Consider the following 19,423-nt stretch of genomic DNA (forward strand, 5'->3'; position numbering starts at 1 on the left):
AAAGAAACAAGCTAGCAAAGATTTCACAAAGACAATTTTTGCAATTTCAAGACTGTATTAGAACTTATAGACCTTGCTTAATGCAAGTTACTTTATTACAATTATATTGTATTTAACTTGTCTTTAGATATATCTTGGACAGTAACAAACTTTTCTGAATATATCAGAATTATTTTTATTATTTTTTTTATTTTATATACAAGTTTTACATAACAGTACAAATAAATATGCTACAATCCTGAATACAATTTTTTTTTTTCTTTTCAAATACTAAAAAAAAAAATAGGTTTTTACAGCATCTTTATTTTGGAAGCACAGAATAATGCAATACAACACAGGATATTCAATGCACAACAGTTTATTTTGAATAATTCCTCTTGCCTAACAGAGCAAGTCTGATGTTAGCCTTGCAACAGTTGTGAGAATCACACTGGGGCAATATCAAAAGGAAATGCTTCCTGAATTACCATAGTGGAACCATCCCAATTGCAAGTATGTTTAGAGAATCAACTATGCTACTACTTTTATTAAAACCACTTAATTTCACAACTCCGTGTGCTGGTCATCTAAGTCTATATCACTCAAATCAATATCCTCTTCAACAGGCATCTAAAAAAAAAGAAAAATTCAGTCACAAGAATAAAATATTTTATTTTATTATATATATTTTTTTTAAATTTGATAGCTACGTACACTAACAATTTTTAAACAAACCCAACCCTACTCAATAACAGCCACTTCCTATTATAAATTATGCTTAACCCTGTGCAGGGAATATGGGACAGTTTTCTAACCTAAACCACAATTTTTTTTACATTTAATTAAAAATATCCTTTTCTGAACTTAAGCCCAGCATTTCCCAGAATATAATGTGACAAAATAGGACTGAATTTTCCCACAATTTTGATTGTTTGATATAAACAATGCATTTCCAGCTGACATATCTAAAACAAGTGACAGATTTGTTTAGCTTGCTAGATCTCATAATGGACATGGCCCCTACTAATGAATAATCATTCAGAGAAACTTGCTTTCTTAGGCTGTTTGTTTATCCCTTTTTAATGAATGCTTTGTATCTCCTTCCAGAGGAGAGGTTTAAAAAAAAAAAACCCAACAGGATGTTATTTTTATTTATTTTTTTGTAACTATTGCAATTACCAACATTTTTAGTTTACAGTTCTATAAACCAAGCAGCCAAATAAGAAGAGTAAGTTTTTTTGTTGCTTTATATATAAAAGAAAAACTGTTATGATGTCTTGTGTATATAGAGTGCATAACTGAATTGGGTGGGTGGGGTGGGAGGCAGGAATTCACAGGCAGAACTATTTCAAGTTATAGACTTCTAAACTCTTTAAAAATCACTTGGGTTCAAAGTAAATATTATTACTGACTAAAGAGGTGGGCTGTTGAAAAACACTTATGCAGCTGCTCTACGAGCATTTCAGCTGTATGATGGAAACTTATACACAAAATTTAAGTTCTTCAAAAAATAAAATATAAATGCTACGAGGACCAGTATGAAAGTAATGCCTCCTAATTTTTTGCTTTCAAATGTAGCACGATAGATAATTTTGCATGTCACTGAGTGGTCACTAGAGGTGCCTAGTTTCACCATACTGAGTGCCACTGTGATCAGTCTCCTGAGAGCAGCACACATAGTTCAAAATGGTGGATGTTGCAGATATACGTATCAAGCAAAGGGTGGTGATTGAATTTCTTACCAAGGAAGAAATGATGCTTACTGGAATCCATATGCATCTCAGAAATGTTTATGGCAACAATACTGTAGATGTGAGTACAGTTAGATGTTGGGGTAAGACACTAAGAGTGGGGAAAGTTACATTGTTCACAAGCCCCAAAGCAGCCAAGTCAGTAGCCAACAAGAGCTGGATCGACGTGCTGATTAAAGAGGATTGCCGCATCACAACACGCAAATTGTGTAATGCAGTAGGTATAGCAAAACATGCTGTGAAAACCATCAAAGGAACTAGGCTACAAGGTTTGCACCCAGTGGGCCCCAAAAATGCTGACACATGAGCACAAAGCCCAGAAAGTCACCTGTATGGAACTTCTCCAGTGCTATGAGAGTGAAGGAGAAGTTCTTATTTCACACATAGTCACAGGTGACAAAACCCGGGTCCACCATTATGACCTTGGAATGAAGAGACATTCAATGGAGTAGCACCATTAAAATTCACTACACAAAAAGTTCAAAAGACAGCTTTCTGTTGGTAAAGTCATGGCGACAGTGTTTAGGGACAAAGTGGGGTCTTGCTTGTGGACTTTTTGGAGCGTGGCACCACAATCAACTCAGATCAATATGTGGAAACATTGAAAAAGTTAAACCTGCATTGGTAGAGTTCGACCATACAAAAACCTTAATGAAGTTTTTCTCCACCATGACAATGCACCACTGCATACCAGTCTGTGCATTATGGAGGCCACTGCAAAACTGGGGTGCACTGTTCTTCCTCACTCCTCTCATAGCCCAGATCTTGCATCTTCCAACTATTCAGCCCGCTGAAGGATGCACTCTTCCGTGGAACCCATTTTTGCAGATGATGACCAGCTCAAGCAGTGTTTGTGAAGTCCTCTGGAGCAAGGGTAACGATTCTTACAGGACTGGAATACAGCATCTGACACAGAGATGGCAGAAATGCATAGAAAATGGCGATTTTGTGGGAAAATAAGTGTTTATTAACGATTGAGGATTAATTGATGTAAAAAACAGTTGTAGGAATTAAATTTTCAGAGGAAAAAAAATAGGAAGCATTTTCGTACTGCTCCTCGTACAAACATGGTATTTTTTTAAATTGATATCTGAATATTATTTCAGAATTAAGAAGGGAGAAAAAAATTATGAAAAATCTTTACTGCTGGCTGCATTATACGCTTTTAAATGTTGAATGTAAAAACAATCAGTTAACAGAGTTTGATTTTTTTTAAATGGCTATTGATGTCATTCATACTGATATTTAAACTTTAGTCTATGGAATTAAGCACCAGCAAACAAAACAAAGTAAATAAAGACACCTGGAAAATTCAAAAAAGCTGTTGCTGTACACAATTTTAACATAAAATAAACCTCATGTGCCTACCACACAGTTAATTAAGTTTAACACAAAAGAAACATTTCTGTTATGCACTTGTTTATTGATTTAATAATTACCATCCATTTACATAACCTTGCCTCATACCTGTGATAACCAGGGAATCCTATCTACAGATCAGCTTTTATTCAATATCTACAAGAGTAATGTAGCCAGTTGGACATATCAGAAAAGCATAGATACTTCAGCATTTCTCAGTTACACTGGTTAGAAGTTATTTGTCAGAACTAATTGAATGAAATGTATATTTTGGATATACAGGGTGTTTCATATAAAACTGGCCTGTCATTGGCAAAATAATTAGAGAAATCTAGACAGGAATAAAATGAGATACACAAAAACTCAGTCAAAAGTAACTTTATTCTCTCCAAATGTACACACGGTTATAAGAGATGCTGTAAATGATGTTCTTGTGCATCTATACACTTGTGTGCACGTGTAAACATATTCAAGGTGACCCGATGCAAAAGAGTGACGCCTCCATATTTCTCCGAATCCTATCCTTCAGTTCATTTATTGTGTGGGGGTTGTGCTCAAACTCTTCCTTTCAAATATCACCACAGGTAAAAGTCACACAAAGACAAATCTGGAGAACATGGTGGCCACAATCCTTTGCCAACTGTGTGTTCCTCTGTGAAACTGTCATGAACATGGGCCAGTGATTCATGAGACATGCAATATGTGGTGCAATCCTGTTGAAAGTAGTAGTTTTCACACTCCTGTTCTGTTAACTGAATGTAGAAGTTCTTAAAAATCTGAAGATAAACTGCTGTGTTCACTGTAGTGTCAAAAAATATTGGGCCAACGATTTGATTGCCAGAAACCGCATACACCAAACCCAGATTTTCTGCTCTTGAAGCATTTTCTGATGCAAGTTGTTAGGATTTTCGGCACACCAGTATTGAGTGTTATGAGAATTCACATGACCAGAAAGATGGAACCATACCTCATCGCTCATGAAATAAAGCAGTGGGGCAGAGTTTACCATCAGCAATCTCAAGGAGCTACTCACAATAATTTAGATGTTTTGTTGCATCAAGTGGCAGTAATTCTTGGACATGCAATAGGGTTTCAATTCAGGTACGCGAAAACAAGAAGTTGGTTTCACTCCAGTATACAAAGAATGGATTTGTATAGCGAAAGCCTATGTACATACTGTCTCTTAAGGAAACACAGGAATTGTTTTTTGAGAAATTTCCTACATTTCACTACTATTCGGTGCTTACTTGCAAGATGGCAGACAACAGGTTCCATTGTAAACACACTGAGAAATCATCTACCCTCTGTTAGGACTCCAGAGGTGGTGTTGAACATACCAAAGAGAATTTTAGCTGGCCCTGGAAAATCTATCAAGAAATTGTTGAACAACTTTGCATGGGAGTTGTTCAAAAATGAATATCACACCAGTATGAAGTAGGCCAGTTTTACATGGAACATCCTGTATAATGCAGTTGAAATCTGTTATAACTATTTTTTTTTTGTAAAATAATAGTAAAATGAAACAATTCTCTTTACTGAAATAAATTCTTGAAGAGCATACCTAAAATGACCTATAAAACTGATAATTTTCCACTGCATAAGATTTGTGTATTGCATTACTAGGCAAAAGAGTAACTGAAGCTATTTAAATGCCCAAACATTAAATTGGGAATATCAGATGTGAAGAAGAGAAAGTGGCCTACTGTTCCTATGCTGCTGCTACTACTGACACCAGAAATTTGATCTTTCTGGCAAATCTTTATCCTAGTCATTTGTTTTTTTTTTCTGAAGGCAGTACATTTTAAAGAAATCTTCTTCAAACTTTCAATGATGTCCTTATCTGCTAACCTTTAAGTAATGAGTAAATCATTGTCTGAAACACCTTTGGTACTAACTACTAAGTGCTATAAATTTATCATTTGTCTCTGCATCTCCCTTCAATGATCTTTTTGTCTAATTCACTGTTTGGAAATTTTTTTTTTTTGGCTAATGGGCCACCATGCTACCACAATCATGTGGATTGCCTCTTTCACATTAAATTTCTTTGTAAAATTTAATTTCATGAAAAAAATACTTTACAAATTTTTCTGTAATTTGCAAGCATTAATCTGCCACAGTGAAGGGTAAAAAGATAATGGAGAGCCAATTTAAAATGTTGTTAGACTGAAAGTTCTGTTAAAACTCATTGTACTGAGATTTTCAAACACAATAATAAAAAAACGCTTTTAATGTAGACCATGATATTAAACACTCAGCAGCACAGCACAATAATGAATGTTCACAGGCAATGATTAGAATTATCATCAACATAGTTTGATTCTAGATAGATTTCCCCCTCCCCACTTCTTCAGGAAGGTCCTTACAACTTTGACCTGCTCCCCCAAATTTGTTGTTATTTGGTTTTTAGGAGCATTAGCAACTAAGGCCATATTGCTCCTGGGATATGCGGTGTTTATTCCCTAACCTTTCTGCATCCTCCGTATTTGGTAGTCACGGGCTCGAACGCCGGTCTAATCAAGAAGCGTGTGCTATGCACTGCTTCCCCTGCCCACCTGGCTACGGAGGTGCCCCCAAATTTTTGGGGGTGAGAGTGAGAGAAAATCTCATGCTATAGACAGAATTGTTACAGTTATGATAAAAACTACTTTGCAGATGGGAGGTAATTATATTGAAGGAATATAATCAATAACTATACGATAATTAATATTTTCTGTTATTACCTGGTTTCCAGAATTTTTTTCCCCCAAACCTCATATGTACAAGGGAAGATCAATAAGTAATGCACTAAGTTATAACACCTTTATTACATGAAATATTGTAACCAAACCTCACATACAAGAAATGCAATCTTTTCAACTTTGTGAAAATACCACTCAATGTAAGAACCACCACACTCACTGCATATTCTAAGCATCTATCCAGGCAGTGAATGCACTTTGGTAAAAATCAGGCAGCTGATGTTTACACTAATGTTTAATACCAGAAATGAGTTCCATTAAACTCAAACACCTTACCACATAGGTATACCTTCAGTCTATCAAACAAAAAAAAAAAAAATCTGATGGGGTGAGGCATTATGCTCTACCCCAGCTGGGCAATCTGTCATTTGTGCTGTGTGTGGCTTTGCATTATCCTGATGAAAATGTTCTGCTGATTCAGTTCAGGTCTTTTGGTTTTGAGAGCTCAATTAAGCTTTTACAGGTGATGTCAGGTGTGATCATTTCATGGATTGTCATTGGGTTTGTGGGTCATATGGAAGAGCTAACACATTTCATCACATATGATGACCCTTTTTAAGCACTCAGGACTGCCAGCACCAAACCTCTCCAGATATATCTTTCCACTCGGCCATCATCTCTCTCATGCGGGCAGCTTAGGCACCCCACAGAAAACAGATTTTTCTATACCTCTGTCTGTTGATGGTGGTCAAAGCAATTCCCTTAACATTTTTGCAGGGTCCGTCACTTGTCTATTGGTTATGCACTGGTCACTTCAAATGCAATCAGGAACGGGACATGATATTGCCAAGGGGAACTTCTTTGTGTTTGTGCGATGTAAGGAGTGAGAAGAAATCATGCACCAACTCTGCATTGTTATGGGCTTATATGAGAGCTTGAAGGACAGGTTGGATGCCCTCGAAGGATTTAAATTGAGGGCCCATCAAGCTCTCAGCTGCCCACGTCAATGCCAGAGCTTGCACTTGAACATCATGCAACACAGCGGCAACCCACAAGGCAAAATGCACTGGTCCAAAGGAACTAGTTATTGTAGGTGAATATTGTCAGGGAAACGGGGAACATTGTGCAAAAAGGATAGATGGAACAGGACCAGGGTATGTCTACCAGGGGTAAAGGAGGACTACGTTGTAGGGCAGATATCATCCTTGAAGGGCACAAAGGGTGATATTGTTGTACACGTTGGCACTAATGATATTAAGAGGAGGAGACCAGCAGAATTACTTAACAAGTACAAGACAATATCACCCTTTGAAAGTCAATATCACCGGTTGAATTTGAAAGTGTCTGCAATTCTGCCCAGACATGATAGGAGGGAGTATATGATGAGAGCCTTGTCGATCAATTCGGCCCTGGAGAGATTGTGCAAGGCTCAAGGGGTAGAATTTTTCTCAGCCTGGTCTGTGCTTGTTAACAGGAGAGACTGCTTCTACAGGGACGGGATGCACTTAAATGGAAAGGGTGCAAGAATATTTGCTGATGCTATCGAGGCAGTTAGGTGGGTCGGAAAACTGCTAGCTTGGGGGGGGGGGATACACGGATTAATAGATTAACAGTAGCCGCTGGCAGAGGTAAGTGATTCTTTCACTACTTCTATACTCAATTGCATTTCTTCAATTGAAATGCAATTGAGCAGCAGCCTGGAAAGCAAGGCAATGGGAATTTCCAGGACTGCTGGGAGTCATAGTGGAACAAGTAAATACATGGGCTGTGTTAGGGTAACTAAGAGTAGAAACAAGTGCATGTATAGTTAATAAATTCAATGAGTTTGAAGTGCTAGTCAAGACATCAAAGGCAGATATTGTCAGGATATCAGAGACATGGTGTCACACAGACATAAGCAGTGTAGACCTGGAATTTGGGGAGTACAATGTGTACAGAAAGGATAGACAGGACAGGATGGGTTATGCTGTTAGTTAAGAAACACAAATTCTAAGTGCATCCAATTGATGTGGGTGGACAATGCAATGTTGAGTGTTTGGTGTGACATAAAAACTGGGAAAGGAAAAATGAGTGGGTGTGTGTTATAGGCCTAATGAATCTGATGAGTATAATAAGCAATTGTGCACAGAAAGTCCAGTAAATTACAGTGTCTTATAATGGGGGATTTTAATTTCCCAGATATTAACTGGAATTCATGTGTTGGTCACTCACACACTAGCAAGGCTTTTGTGGATTTATTAGATGACTGTTTTCTACAGCAGCATGTTCGGGAGGCAACTAGAGGGAGTAATGTGGGCGGACAATGCAATTGAGTCTGTTTGGTATGACATAAGCACTGGGAAAGGAAAAATGAGAGTGGGTGTGATTATCTTTATCTGATTATCAGTAGTGATTCTTCATGCATCAAGAATCTGCAGATAAAGGAACCACTAGGTGGCAGTGATCACAGTGTGCTGAAGTGGGATTTACTCAAATAGGTAACTACCATCAAGGATAAATGGAAGAGTTTTTTCTTTCGTAAGGGTGACTACTGTAGTCTGAGAGAGTATTTAAATTCTATACGGTGGAAACAACTGATGTTACCAACAGGAAATTCAAAATGGGAAGCATTCAAAGAATTAATTTTGGAAGCTACTAGGCTTTTCATACCAACTAAGAAATATTGTTCAAGATTTAGGCCTAAATGGATGTCAGATGAACTAATTAGACATGTGACAGAGAAGAAAAATGCATGGGATACATATAAATTAACATGTGACACAGAAGCCTATGATAGATATAAGCTGGTCTGTAACCAAGTTACAAAGGAGATTAGGCAGGCAAAGGCAGATTATGAGAAATTTTTGGCAAAGGATGCAAAGAAAAACAGCAAAGAGTTCTTTACTTATGTAAACTCTAGAAGGGAAGGGGATGAATCAGATTGGTACACTTGATTTCGATGGTTCAACTATTGATGATCATGCTCAGGTAGCTAACAAACTAAATGAATACACCTAATTCTGTTTTTACACGATAGATACGTTCCTGAAAAATACGTGTAAAAAAAAACATTGTATTTATGAAAGAAAATAAGATTGGTTCCGGATCTAAAAAACCAGTAAAAATAATTTCAAAAAAACACATAAAAATATTAGTTTTAAGCTTATTATTTTATTTCAACAAATACACATGTAATAATATGTAATGAAAACGTATTAAAGTAAATTTGTATGCATATGAAATGAAAATAATTCCTCATGAACAAAAAAAATCTGTTTTACACATAACAAGATTTTATTCATTTTCACTTTCTGATAATAAACGGCGCATACGTTTGCGCACAACTGGAATATCACTGCTATCACTAGAAATGTTGTGGACATCGTCTTCTTCCTCTATTAATGAAATTCTTTCTGTGATCTCTTGAGCAAAATCAGCACGAGTCTCCTCTGGTGCTGATGTTTCACCGGTTTTACAAACGAATTCAGTTATTAATCGTTGTGTTCATGTTTTGGTTAGGCCGTTATATAATTCTCTGTAAGCGGCTGTCAACAACTTCAATTCAAGTTGAAACTTCCCTGCACGTTCCTCATTAGGGTCATGTTTGACAAAATGATTACCTAATTTTCTGGCCAGTTCCAGACCTTTTATTAAATCTGCATTTCGAACAGGATCATTTTCTTCATTATCACTATGTTCTGTGGGATAAGGAGTTCCAAAGACAACCTCTAATATTTCATCTTCGCTTAGGGCTTTGTCGGTTAACAATTCATCAATAGCCGACCGGGCTAGCCGGTTGGGTAAAGTACTTGCCTGGTAACCCAAAGGTCGCGGGTTCGAATCCCGCCTCTGGCTTGAATCAAAGTACTGCAAAAACCTTGGGAGGTGCATTATGACCACAGATGCCGATGCGCCAACAACTACCAAAAAAAAAATTCATCAATATCTTCAAACAATAGATCATCGAATCCTACTCTACCAATTTTGTGTGCCATTGTAATGATGTTGGGAAATTCGGTCGTATTAGGGATGATGGGATCTTTGCTTTTTACACATTGTGGCCAAACCGCTTTCCAACACGCATTTAAAGTTGCTGGTTTTAATTCAGTTAACGCTAATCCAACTTGATTGATACAATCCATAATTGAGAATTTCTTGCACACATCAATGACTGTTAGTGTTTCGTCATTCAGTTTGTCCAAAACGTGTTGGAATGTTCGTTTTACGTAGTATATTTTAATTGTCGCAATTATACCTTGGTCTAGCGGTTGTATCAAAGATGTAGTATTAGGTGGTAGAAATAAAATTTGTACATTTGGGTGTTCCAAGACAGGATGGCCGGGTGCATTGTCAACAATCAGAAGAACTTTAAATTTGAGACCTTTCAAATTCATATAACGTCTGACTTCTGGGACGAAACATTTGTTGAACCATTCTGTAAAGATAGTAGTGGTCACCCAGGCCTTCTTGTTTGCCATCCAGTGAACAGGCAGTTTATTGATATCTACACCTTTCATTGAACGTGGGTTTAGGGCTCGATTTACCAGCAGTGGTTTCGACATACGATCTCCTGAAGCGTTGGAGGAAAATAATAAGGTCACACGATCCTTAGCTACCTTAAAACCACCAACAGTTTTCTGCGATTTGGCTACATACGTTCTGTTCGGCATTCGTTTCCAGAAGAAACTAGTTTCATCTACATTCCACACTTGATCAGGAGTGTATCCTCCATCTTCAATAATTTTTGCAAGTTCCTGCGGGAATACTTTAGCAGCCGATTCATCTGCAGATGCAATTTCAACTTTAATTTTTATATTATGAAGAGCATTCCTTTTAAGAAACCCTGTCATCCAACCTGTACTGGCAGAAAATTCATACTTTCTGTTTAACTGAGATGAAGTGCTTGGCTCCTTTTCTTTAATCTGTCTGTAAATTCTTAGTGCTGTTTGCTTGATGGCATTTCCATCTCCTGGTACTCGTTTTTGTGACTGATCTTCTATCCATATTACCCAGAGCCTTTTCCATTTTTTTCCTTGACAATATCTCTTGTATATGATGATGAATTAACATTTACTTTTGTTCCAGAACATACCGACTTCCTAATTGAAGCTTCATTTTTCTTAATAGTTCTTACGGTAGCTTCTTGTACACCAAAATGCTTTCCTACAGACGTAGCCCCTTGTCCAGTTGCAAGATGATCTAAAATTTGAATTTTAAGTTCCAAAGAAATCGCTTTCCTTTTCATTTTGGTAATAGGCGAATTATTCAACATTATATAAGGGCTACCGAAAAATATCTCAGTTATAATTAATAAAAAAAGGTATGAAAAATTTGTAAACGTACAATTTATTGACTATCGGCAAAATTAATAAATTTATATGTGCACAAATTTCACTAAAGATTCTTTCACTTTGAAATAGAGCTTACTACTAAATGTCTTCCGAAGATACAATGAACGAATACCGTAGATATGCAAAAAAATTCAATAAAAACGTTGATGATTCATTGATACCTAGATGTACACATTGGTAAACAAAAGCACGCGTTTCAAAACGCACACACTAGCTGTTATCCAATCTATTGGTGCGTGTAATATACAAATGATACTAATATGCCACAAATAAAAAAAAAATTTCTTAGAATTTAGGCAAAAAAAAAAATTCATAGAAATCGTGTTAAATCAAAATGACTCGTGTAAAAAGAGAATGAAATATTTATTTTGAATTCGTGTTAAATCAAATTCGTGTAAAAAAAAGTTCGTGCAAAAACAGAATTAGGTGTATTTTGCATCGACATTGACACTTGAGTTATTCAGGGAGGGGAATGCCAGAGGTGTATTCAACTCTGGCAGTAAGCTAGATAATCTTGTAATAACTAAGAGTAAAGTGGAGGAGAAATTGTTGAAGATAAATACAAGAAAGGCACCTGGGGTGGATGGAATCTATCCAGTTATATTAAAGGAGCCGGCAAAGGAAGTAAGCAAACCCTTAGCCATAATTATGAGATCTTCCCTGGACTCAGGGGAAGTACCCATGGACTGGAGAAGTACAAATGTGACCCCAATCCACAAAGGAGGATCAAAGGGAGGCACAAGTAATTACAGACCTGTTAGTTTAACTTCTGTTCCAAGGAAATTAATGGAAGCACTGGTTAAAGAAGCATTGCAGGATCATCTAGACGAGACTTCAGTTATAGCTCAAACAGCATGGGTTTGTTAAGGGGAAGTCTTGTCTGACTAATGTGATCGAATACTATCATGTAGTCACAAAGGAACTGGATGCAAAGAATAACTTTGATATCATATATTTGGATCTTAGAAAAGCCTTTGATACTGTTGCACATAGAAGACTGCTGCACAAATTGGAGCAGTGTGGCATTGGAGGCAAATTGCTGCTATGGATAAAGGGATGGTTGAGTGGGAGAAGACAGAGTGGTAATCAATGGACACTGCTCATCGTGGACTAATGTTATTAGTGGAGTCCCTCAGAGTTCAGTCTATTGTTGTTTTCTGTATTTATAAATGATATTGATGATGGTATATCAGGCTTAATGTCCAAGTTTGCAGACGATACAAAGATTGGCAGGGTTGTTAATGACACTAATGACAGTACACTGCTGCAACAGGATCTAGAAAAGCAGATGGGCTGAGAGGTGGCAAATGAAGTTTAACATTGACAAATGTAAAGTACTACATATGGGAAATAGCAACCCCAGAGGAACATATCAACTCTGTGGTACTACACTGACAGTGGTACAGAATGAAAGGGACTTGGGGGTGGTTGTGCAGGCAGATATGAAGTTCTCTGAGCAGTGCAGACGGGCTGCAAGAGTAGCTCATGGTGTCTTGTCAATGATATACAGGAATTTTTCTAGCAGGGATAAGGAGGTGATTATCCCCTTGTATAAGGCAATGGTCAGGCCACATCTTGAGTATTGTATACAGGTCTAGAGGCCTCATTTTAAGAAGGATGTAGAGCTGTTGGAATGAGTACAGAGAAAGGCAACAAGATTAGTGAATGGAACAAAGGGTTGTTCTTATGAAGAAAGGCTTAAGTTTTGCAAATTACAGTGTCTGGAAACTAGGCACCTGCGAGGTGATCTGATTGAGGTGTATAAAGCCGCGAATGGTTTGAGCATGCTCAACGCTGATGGGATTTATCCTCTAGCTCAGAATAATCGCCTGAGAGGGCATAAATTCAAATTGAGGAAAGACTGTTGTAGGATAGATGTGTGGAAGTTTGCCTTTAGTCAGCAGGTGGTTGATTGCTGGAAGAAACTTCCATCTGTTGTTGTAGAAGTTGATAGCTTAAATAGATTCAAGGCAGAACTTAAACATTTGGAGCGAGTGGATGGGTGAAATAAGGGGTTTTTGTTTTGGCTGATGCTATATATGCTTGCTTTCTTGCATCATGTGCCTTTGCTAATGCGTTGGTCAATGAGTTCTTCGTATTCACCATTTATGACCCGTGCTGCATTAACGCTATAGCCAAAGGCCTCATTTTCAGTGTAAATATTTTCTAAAGTAGTGATAAAAACTTTTAATAATTTTTATGAATGACAGAAAAATATATATCAATGTATAGATGAATAAAACTCTTTAAAAACAAGTTTTTTCCCACCATCCAACAATTTAATGAAGGAACGTTGTTAGAGATAAGTTCTTTGAATTTTTGGTTCATTTTGGAGAATTTCATGCACCGTTGCCACCTCTCTCTCTCTCTCCCTATCTACCATTAACAATGGCTGCATGTATTCTAGGAACTGAATTAGATGGCTACAATCTTATCTTTTCTGACATGCAACTTTCTGAACTAACTGTTGTCACATCACGATAGCATTCTTCATTTTACTAAGAACATAAAATAATCATTATTACCTCAGTATATCAGTAATAATCCCATTCTACTGTATATCTTGAAGGATTATATCCTTTTGTCACACACGTAGAAAATTACTCCTCCTGACACATACATCAACACTAAGGAGAATTCACGATATATATATATATATTTTTTTAAAAGGGCCTAGAATTTAAATATGTCCAGGGGCCTATTTCATCCTTAATCCACCCCTGTTTATAAGAGATGGTCTTAGACCTCTTGGTTTATCCTTCATGAAGAAATCACCTTCCTGAAAGTGTCGAAGCCAACTCTGAACACAGAAAAATATTAGATGTATTAAATGGGTAATTGGTAGTGCAACAAGCGTACATCATAAATCTTCTGCTCTTCCTTATGCACACACACAAGTGCAAGAATTTATGCATAAATATTTTGTTGTAGAAAAAAATATATTAATGTTGTAGTAATCAAATAATTATTACATTTACATAGCCATTTTTGTATTTTATGTGTTATCTCAAGAACCTCGCTTATGAAGCTATGAAAAAATTACAATAGGTTCCAAATATAGCATTTTATCCTGAGCAAAAGTTAGATGATTCTCAGAAACTTAGATTCTATCATGAGAAAATCTGTAAAAATTGTGAAATTGAGATGCAGATGGTGCACAGTGCAATCATTGGCCACAATAGGCAGAAAATTGATTTAAATGTTTGTAAAAGCCAAGTTGAAGTCTCAATGAACTGGTGCAATACATTCACCACAAAATATCAGAAAAAACCACAAACTCTGAATTTCAGGGTTATTAAACAGGACAAAGTCTCTTGGAGATGACTGCTATTTTGTATAGCTAGAAAAATAAGCCACTATAACTGGCTCAAGAATGGTCAGAGACTAGCGAAAGCAACACCACCAGTAGTTTGTTTTCAGCTTAATGAAATAAGCACTGAATGCTACACCCAGAAAAAGAAGCCTTTTCAAAATTCAGGGAAAGTCAAATGACACCTGGCAATGCCGTAAACAAAGATTGGGATGACGAATCACAGTCAAGTAATCTGGAGCAATGAGTTGCATTTCAAATTAGAGGAAACTGTTCATTAAATTTTGGAAATCATCTCCAAGGTGGTGTGAAGACTCTTTATGAAGGATGGCATATGTCAAATTGTAAGCTATATGAGTTGCCTGAAAGCTAATGGCCATATTGACATTAGGAATGTTTTGCCATACTTAAAGCAAAACAGAGAAACCCAGCAATTAAATACTTCAATAAGACAATCACAATGCCACAAAGCAAATATTAATTGGCTTAAAGATCATAAAATTGTGTATTTGGAGTTATCAGTGTCATGACAGTACCTTGACTCAATAAAAAAGTGGTCAACTACTGAAATAGTCAATGCTTTTGGTTCAAGGATTACAAGAACAGATGAAATTCTTAGGGAAAATATAGATGGAACCATTCTGTAAACCTTTAGTCAATTCTTTGCCAAAGAGAATTTGTAATGTTATCAGTGTTACCTTGTAGTCATTGCACTGTGCATCTCTCTCTCTCTCAAATCACTGTTCCATAATAACAGTTAATGATTAGAATTCTTAATTTTTTTTTCTCCCCTCCTAAATACAGTCAAACTTTCACTTGTATGTTTCAAAAGCGAAATATTGTTTTCTTGAACTTATGATGCATGCAAAGCACCAGTCAGATGTAGCACGAATCTACGAGTGCTGATGCTATCATCTACTAGACGTAGACGTGAAATGAGTGATTGTTCCTTGAGCAACAGTCAAGGTTAGTAGAAATTGCCACCATTTCAGAATGTAGTGTGAACAGAACTGCATGTCTCTCCTGTGTCTGTGTTGTGGAGAGACAATGCAACAAAGGACAAACTTCAAGTTATATTCAACTGGGTGAAAGTGCCACAGAAACATTTCAAATGAAGCAAGTGCATGAAGAGAATTGTCTCGTGCATGTGTGTTCAAGTGGCATAAGAGTTACCATGGAAGAAAATCACTGGAAGACGACAAATATCAATGCAGAGCAAAAACTGTTAGAATACCAGAGTTGACTGAAAAGTTGCGGGGAAATTATTACTAATGACCAATATGCAATGCTCCAAATGATTGCAGATCTGTGCATCAATAAGAAACCATTTGATAAATAATAACCCATGATTTGAAGAAAACAAAGGTCTGTGTGTGGTTTGTTCAATATTCATTAATAGACAGTCAATGACAAGTGCAAGCTGAACAATGCAGAGAACTCACTGAGGCCACTGAAAACAAACCAAAGAGCTTCCTGAATTAAATCATTCAGTGATGAGAAGTGGCATTTTCAGTATGACCATGCAATGAAGTGGCAAAGTATGGAGTGGAAGTCTGCAAACTCTCAGAAAGAGAAAGATTTTTGTCAAGTAAGGTAAAAAAATTCAAGACAATGCTCATCACTTTGTTTGCATCCAATGAATAAAGTGTTACTGCTGCCTACTATCTAGATGTTTTGAAATGTTTGTTGCAGAGAATCCATTGGGCGTGGCCTCAATATTAAGAAGACAGCAGTTCGCTTCTCTTTCACAACAATGCACCAAGCCACAAAGCTCTGTTTGGGAGTTTGACTAGCAAAAAAGTCTGCATACTATCACACCCACCATACTCAGCCCCATGTGATTTAGTTTGTTTCCAAGGTTCAAGCACCACTGAAAGACTTATTTTGATTGCGTTGACACCATTCAAAGAGCTGTGATGAGAATATTGAAGAACAGTATACCAGTCACGGTCTTCCACCAGTCATTCAAATCACTTCATGATCATTGTATTGAGTGTGGATGTGGAAGGAAGTTACTTTGAATATTAATCAAGGTTAGTTTATTCATTCATGGGATCAATTTTTTTTCTAGCAGCAGTCTTGTTTTCCAATGCTGTACTGTGTATACTATTTTTGCCTTTCACTTCATTGTGCTAGTTTCATTTTAGACATCTTGTAAACGACAGTGCTCACATGTGTTGTTTGAAATTTGCATGTCAACTGATGTGTAGCAGAGGCAACTGCTACAGAAAGTTCCTTGTTATGTATTATTATTACTTATTCTTTTATTTATTTGAGAAAACAGATTAGTATGCGCACAGACAAGTTTGAAATTTCACACTTAATAGTTCTGAGTTTGAAAATGAAAGTGAATTTTAGTTCCATGTTCATATTTTATGAACAATTTTTTTCATTTTCAGAAAATTATTTTTTATTTTTAAAAAACTCAAAAACCTTCATTTCCATTTGCCCACATGTAACACCTCAACTCCCAGTAGATGGATTGTTGTGAAATTTTCATATTTAGTTCTTTTACAAAGATTGCGAAGTCATTCAAAATTTCATTGAAATCAGGGAAAAAAAATAAAATAAATTAGAAATCCAGTAATTATTTCTCTTTTCCACATACAATTTTCCAAATGTAGTTTTAATGCAATATAGTTAATCCTTGATTTAATGGACCCTGGTATAGCAGATTTCATGGATCGGACAAATAATAATACTGTAATGTACATATTACTATACATATTATTAATCTTGACCATATTTTTTTAGGTTATACAAAACTTCAGTGTTATTATTAAAATTAATAATAATTACCTACTTTTATTTTTATAATCAAATTCAGGAAATTGTTTTTTATTCTTTCTGAAAATTTGTTCAAATAGCTGTTTACCCAGATTACAGATAAGAGCAAGCAGTGACTTGTAGGCTGAACATGACTCGGGACACTAAACTGCAGGTCTACTGACTGTTTCGGTTTGTTTGCCTCAAGCTATTGTGCGGTCAGGTTGTATATATTGTTTCTGTGATTTCTGAATTGACTATTTATTAAATAATTTTGCAATCCTTACAATTTAAAATGGCATCAAGTGATAGAGGAGTTAAAAGAAAGCATGTGAACTTAAATGTGGCACAGAAATTAGAGCTAATTGAAAAATTAGAACACCTAACTGAATTGAAAAATTAGAACAAGGTGTCTCACTAGCACATGTTGGTGAAATTTACAGTGTAAAAAAACTGTTTCTGATATCCGTAAATCAAAGGCCCAATTGCAACATTTTTCTTTAAAATAGTGTTGATAGCTTTAAATGTGGTTCTACAGAGGGGAGTAGAAAACATATGAAAGTTGTGCAAGATAAAAAATTATTATACTACATTCTTTATTATAATTTAAATTTGATATTGTACAGTACTGTATATCGTATTAAAGCTTTTTTTTCCATTAAGAAGAAAAAAAATGCCCCCCCACCCAGGTTACATTTGATTTAATGGACTTTTGGCATCAACGGACACCCCTTCTTCCCTATTAGTCCATTTAATCGAGGGTTTACTGTATTGTTAGCTTTAGATATGCATGCACATTTTTCATGTACTGTTATGTAAGACTCGTGCATATCTGGGGCAAAAAGGAAGGGTGATAAATATTACACATTTATAATTAAACTCAACGTCTCAGTTCAGAGAACATAAAAACTATGTTCTCTATAAAGTTATCATCTTAGTAGTTAATTGATAAAAAGATAACTATATTAACTTTTAATTTCTATTAATTACAGAAAAAAATTTAATTAAAAAACTGAATGCACTTGAAATATAACGCATTACCTACATTAACTTGTTAAAATATTTATTTTTTATTAAATATTAAATCACATAATAGTAAAATAAAAGTAAATAACGTAAGTAAAATCCATTAAGAAATGAACTACTGGTATATCTACAAGCAGAATTTTAAAAAAACTTTTTCAAGAAATAAAAAAAAAAAAAAAGCTACTACAATGGGACTGCTACTGGGTTAAAGGTAAAAGCAGTAATCACTGTTAATGTTTTTGTGGCTGAATGCTATAACTGTAACTTGCAATACAATCCTATGTTCAGAATTCACGATAATTTTATTCTATAACTACATAAAATGAGCATTGGTATTATGTATAATTACAATACAAAGAGATGATTATTTCAATATACAGGGTGCTCATTTTAAAAGTAAACCCATATCATTTGTATTAACTACAATAATACCAAGCAACAATATATTTGATGTAATTGTGTGGATGCTAGTGGAGGATGTTAAGTAACTAGGAAGTGACAGTTTTGCATTTCAAGTGTTCAGTTTGTCTCAATCCATTTAAGTCACATGCATTATTAGTGGGGAATAAATATGCAGTATACAATTGCAATGTGTTTTTTTTTTTAAGTGGTATCTTGCTTGGAAATTAAGTCTGAGTGAATATCAACAAAAATTTGTTGAAAAATTCCCCAATACTAACCACCCATGCAAAGCTGCAATTTTCAATATGAAGTTTGAGTGTGGATCAGTTGATAAGGAATACAAAAGTGTTCTTACACGTGATACTTTAGACAACATTAGGCAAACTATTTTGCAACCTCCAAATAAATCTGTGGTAACTTTGCATTCAAAATGGGATATTACTTGGTCCAGGTAATTTCACTGTAAAAAAACACCTAAAACTAACTGAAACCACAGTATGCATGTATCTTCAATTTCAGATTATGCTGGGTTAAAAGTTTACCCTGCTGTGAACGTACTGAAATTGTGGATAAAATTACACTTATGAAGCATGGTTTCACCCTAGTGTGGCTATATCAACAATCAAAACTGGAAAACATGGACAGTGAAAATTTACACATTTTTTGCAAAAAAACTCCCTTAGACAAAAAATTTTATATTTGGTGTGGTATATTGAAGGGGGGGATTAGAGGGGGAACAGGCATTCTGTGTGTTATCAGACAGTCTAAAACACTAATTCCAATATCTTTCTATTTCAGAAGATTTAGGAGAAGTCTGGTTGG

General features: G+C 35.8%; 1 protein-coding gene across 1 annotated transcript in view; it reads right to left on the bottom strand.

The window, feature by feature from the left end:
* Nucleotides 1-279: 279 nt before the first annotated feature.
* Nucleotides 280-19,423, bottom strand: part of CaBP1 (Protein disulfide-isomerase A6 homolog CaBP1) — a 160,077-nt gene continuing 140,933 nt past the window's right edge. The window contains exon 10 of the mRNA XM_090373276.1: nucleotides 280-609. Within this exon, the coding sequence (XP_090229402.1) occupies nucleotides 544-609 (66 nt within the window). The 3' untranslated portion in view covers nucleotides 280-543. The remainder of the gene's footprint in view (nucleotides 610-19,423) is intronic.

Source organism: Mastigoproctus giganteus, chromosome 5, assembly GCF_048544385.1.
Source record: "Mastigoproctus giganteus isolate SK-2022 chromosome 5, ASM4854438v1, whole genome shotgun sequence".
Lineage (NCBI taxonomy): Eukaryota > Metazoa > Arthropoda > Arachnida > Uropygi > Thelyphonidae > Mastigoproctus > Mastigoproctus giganteus.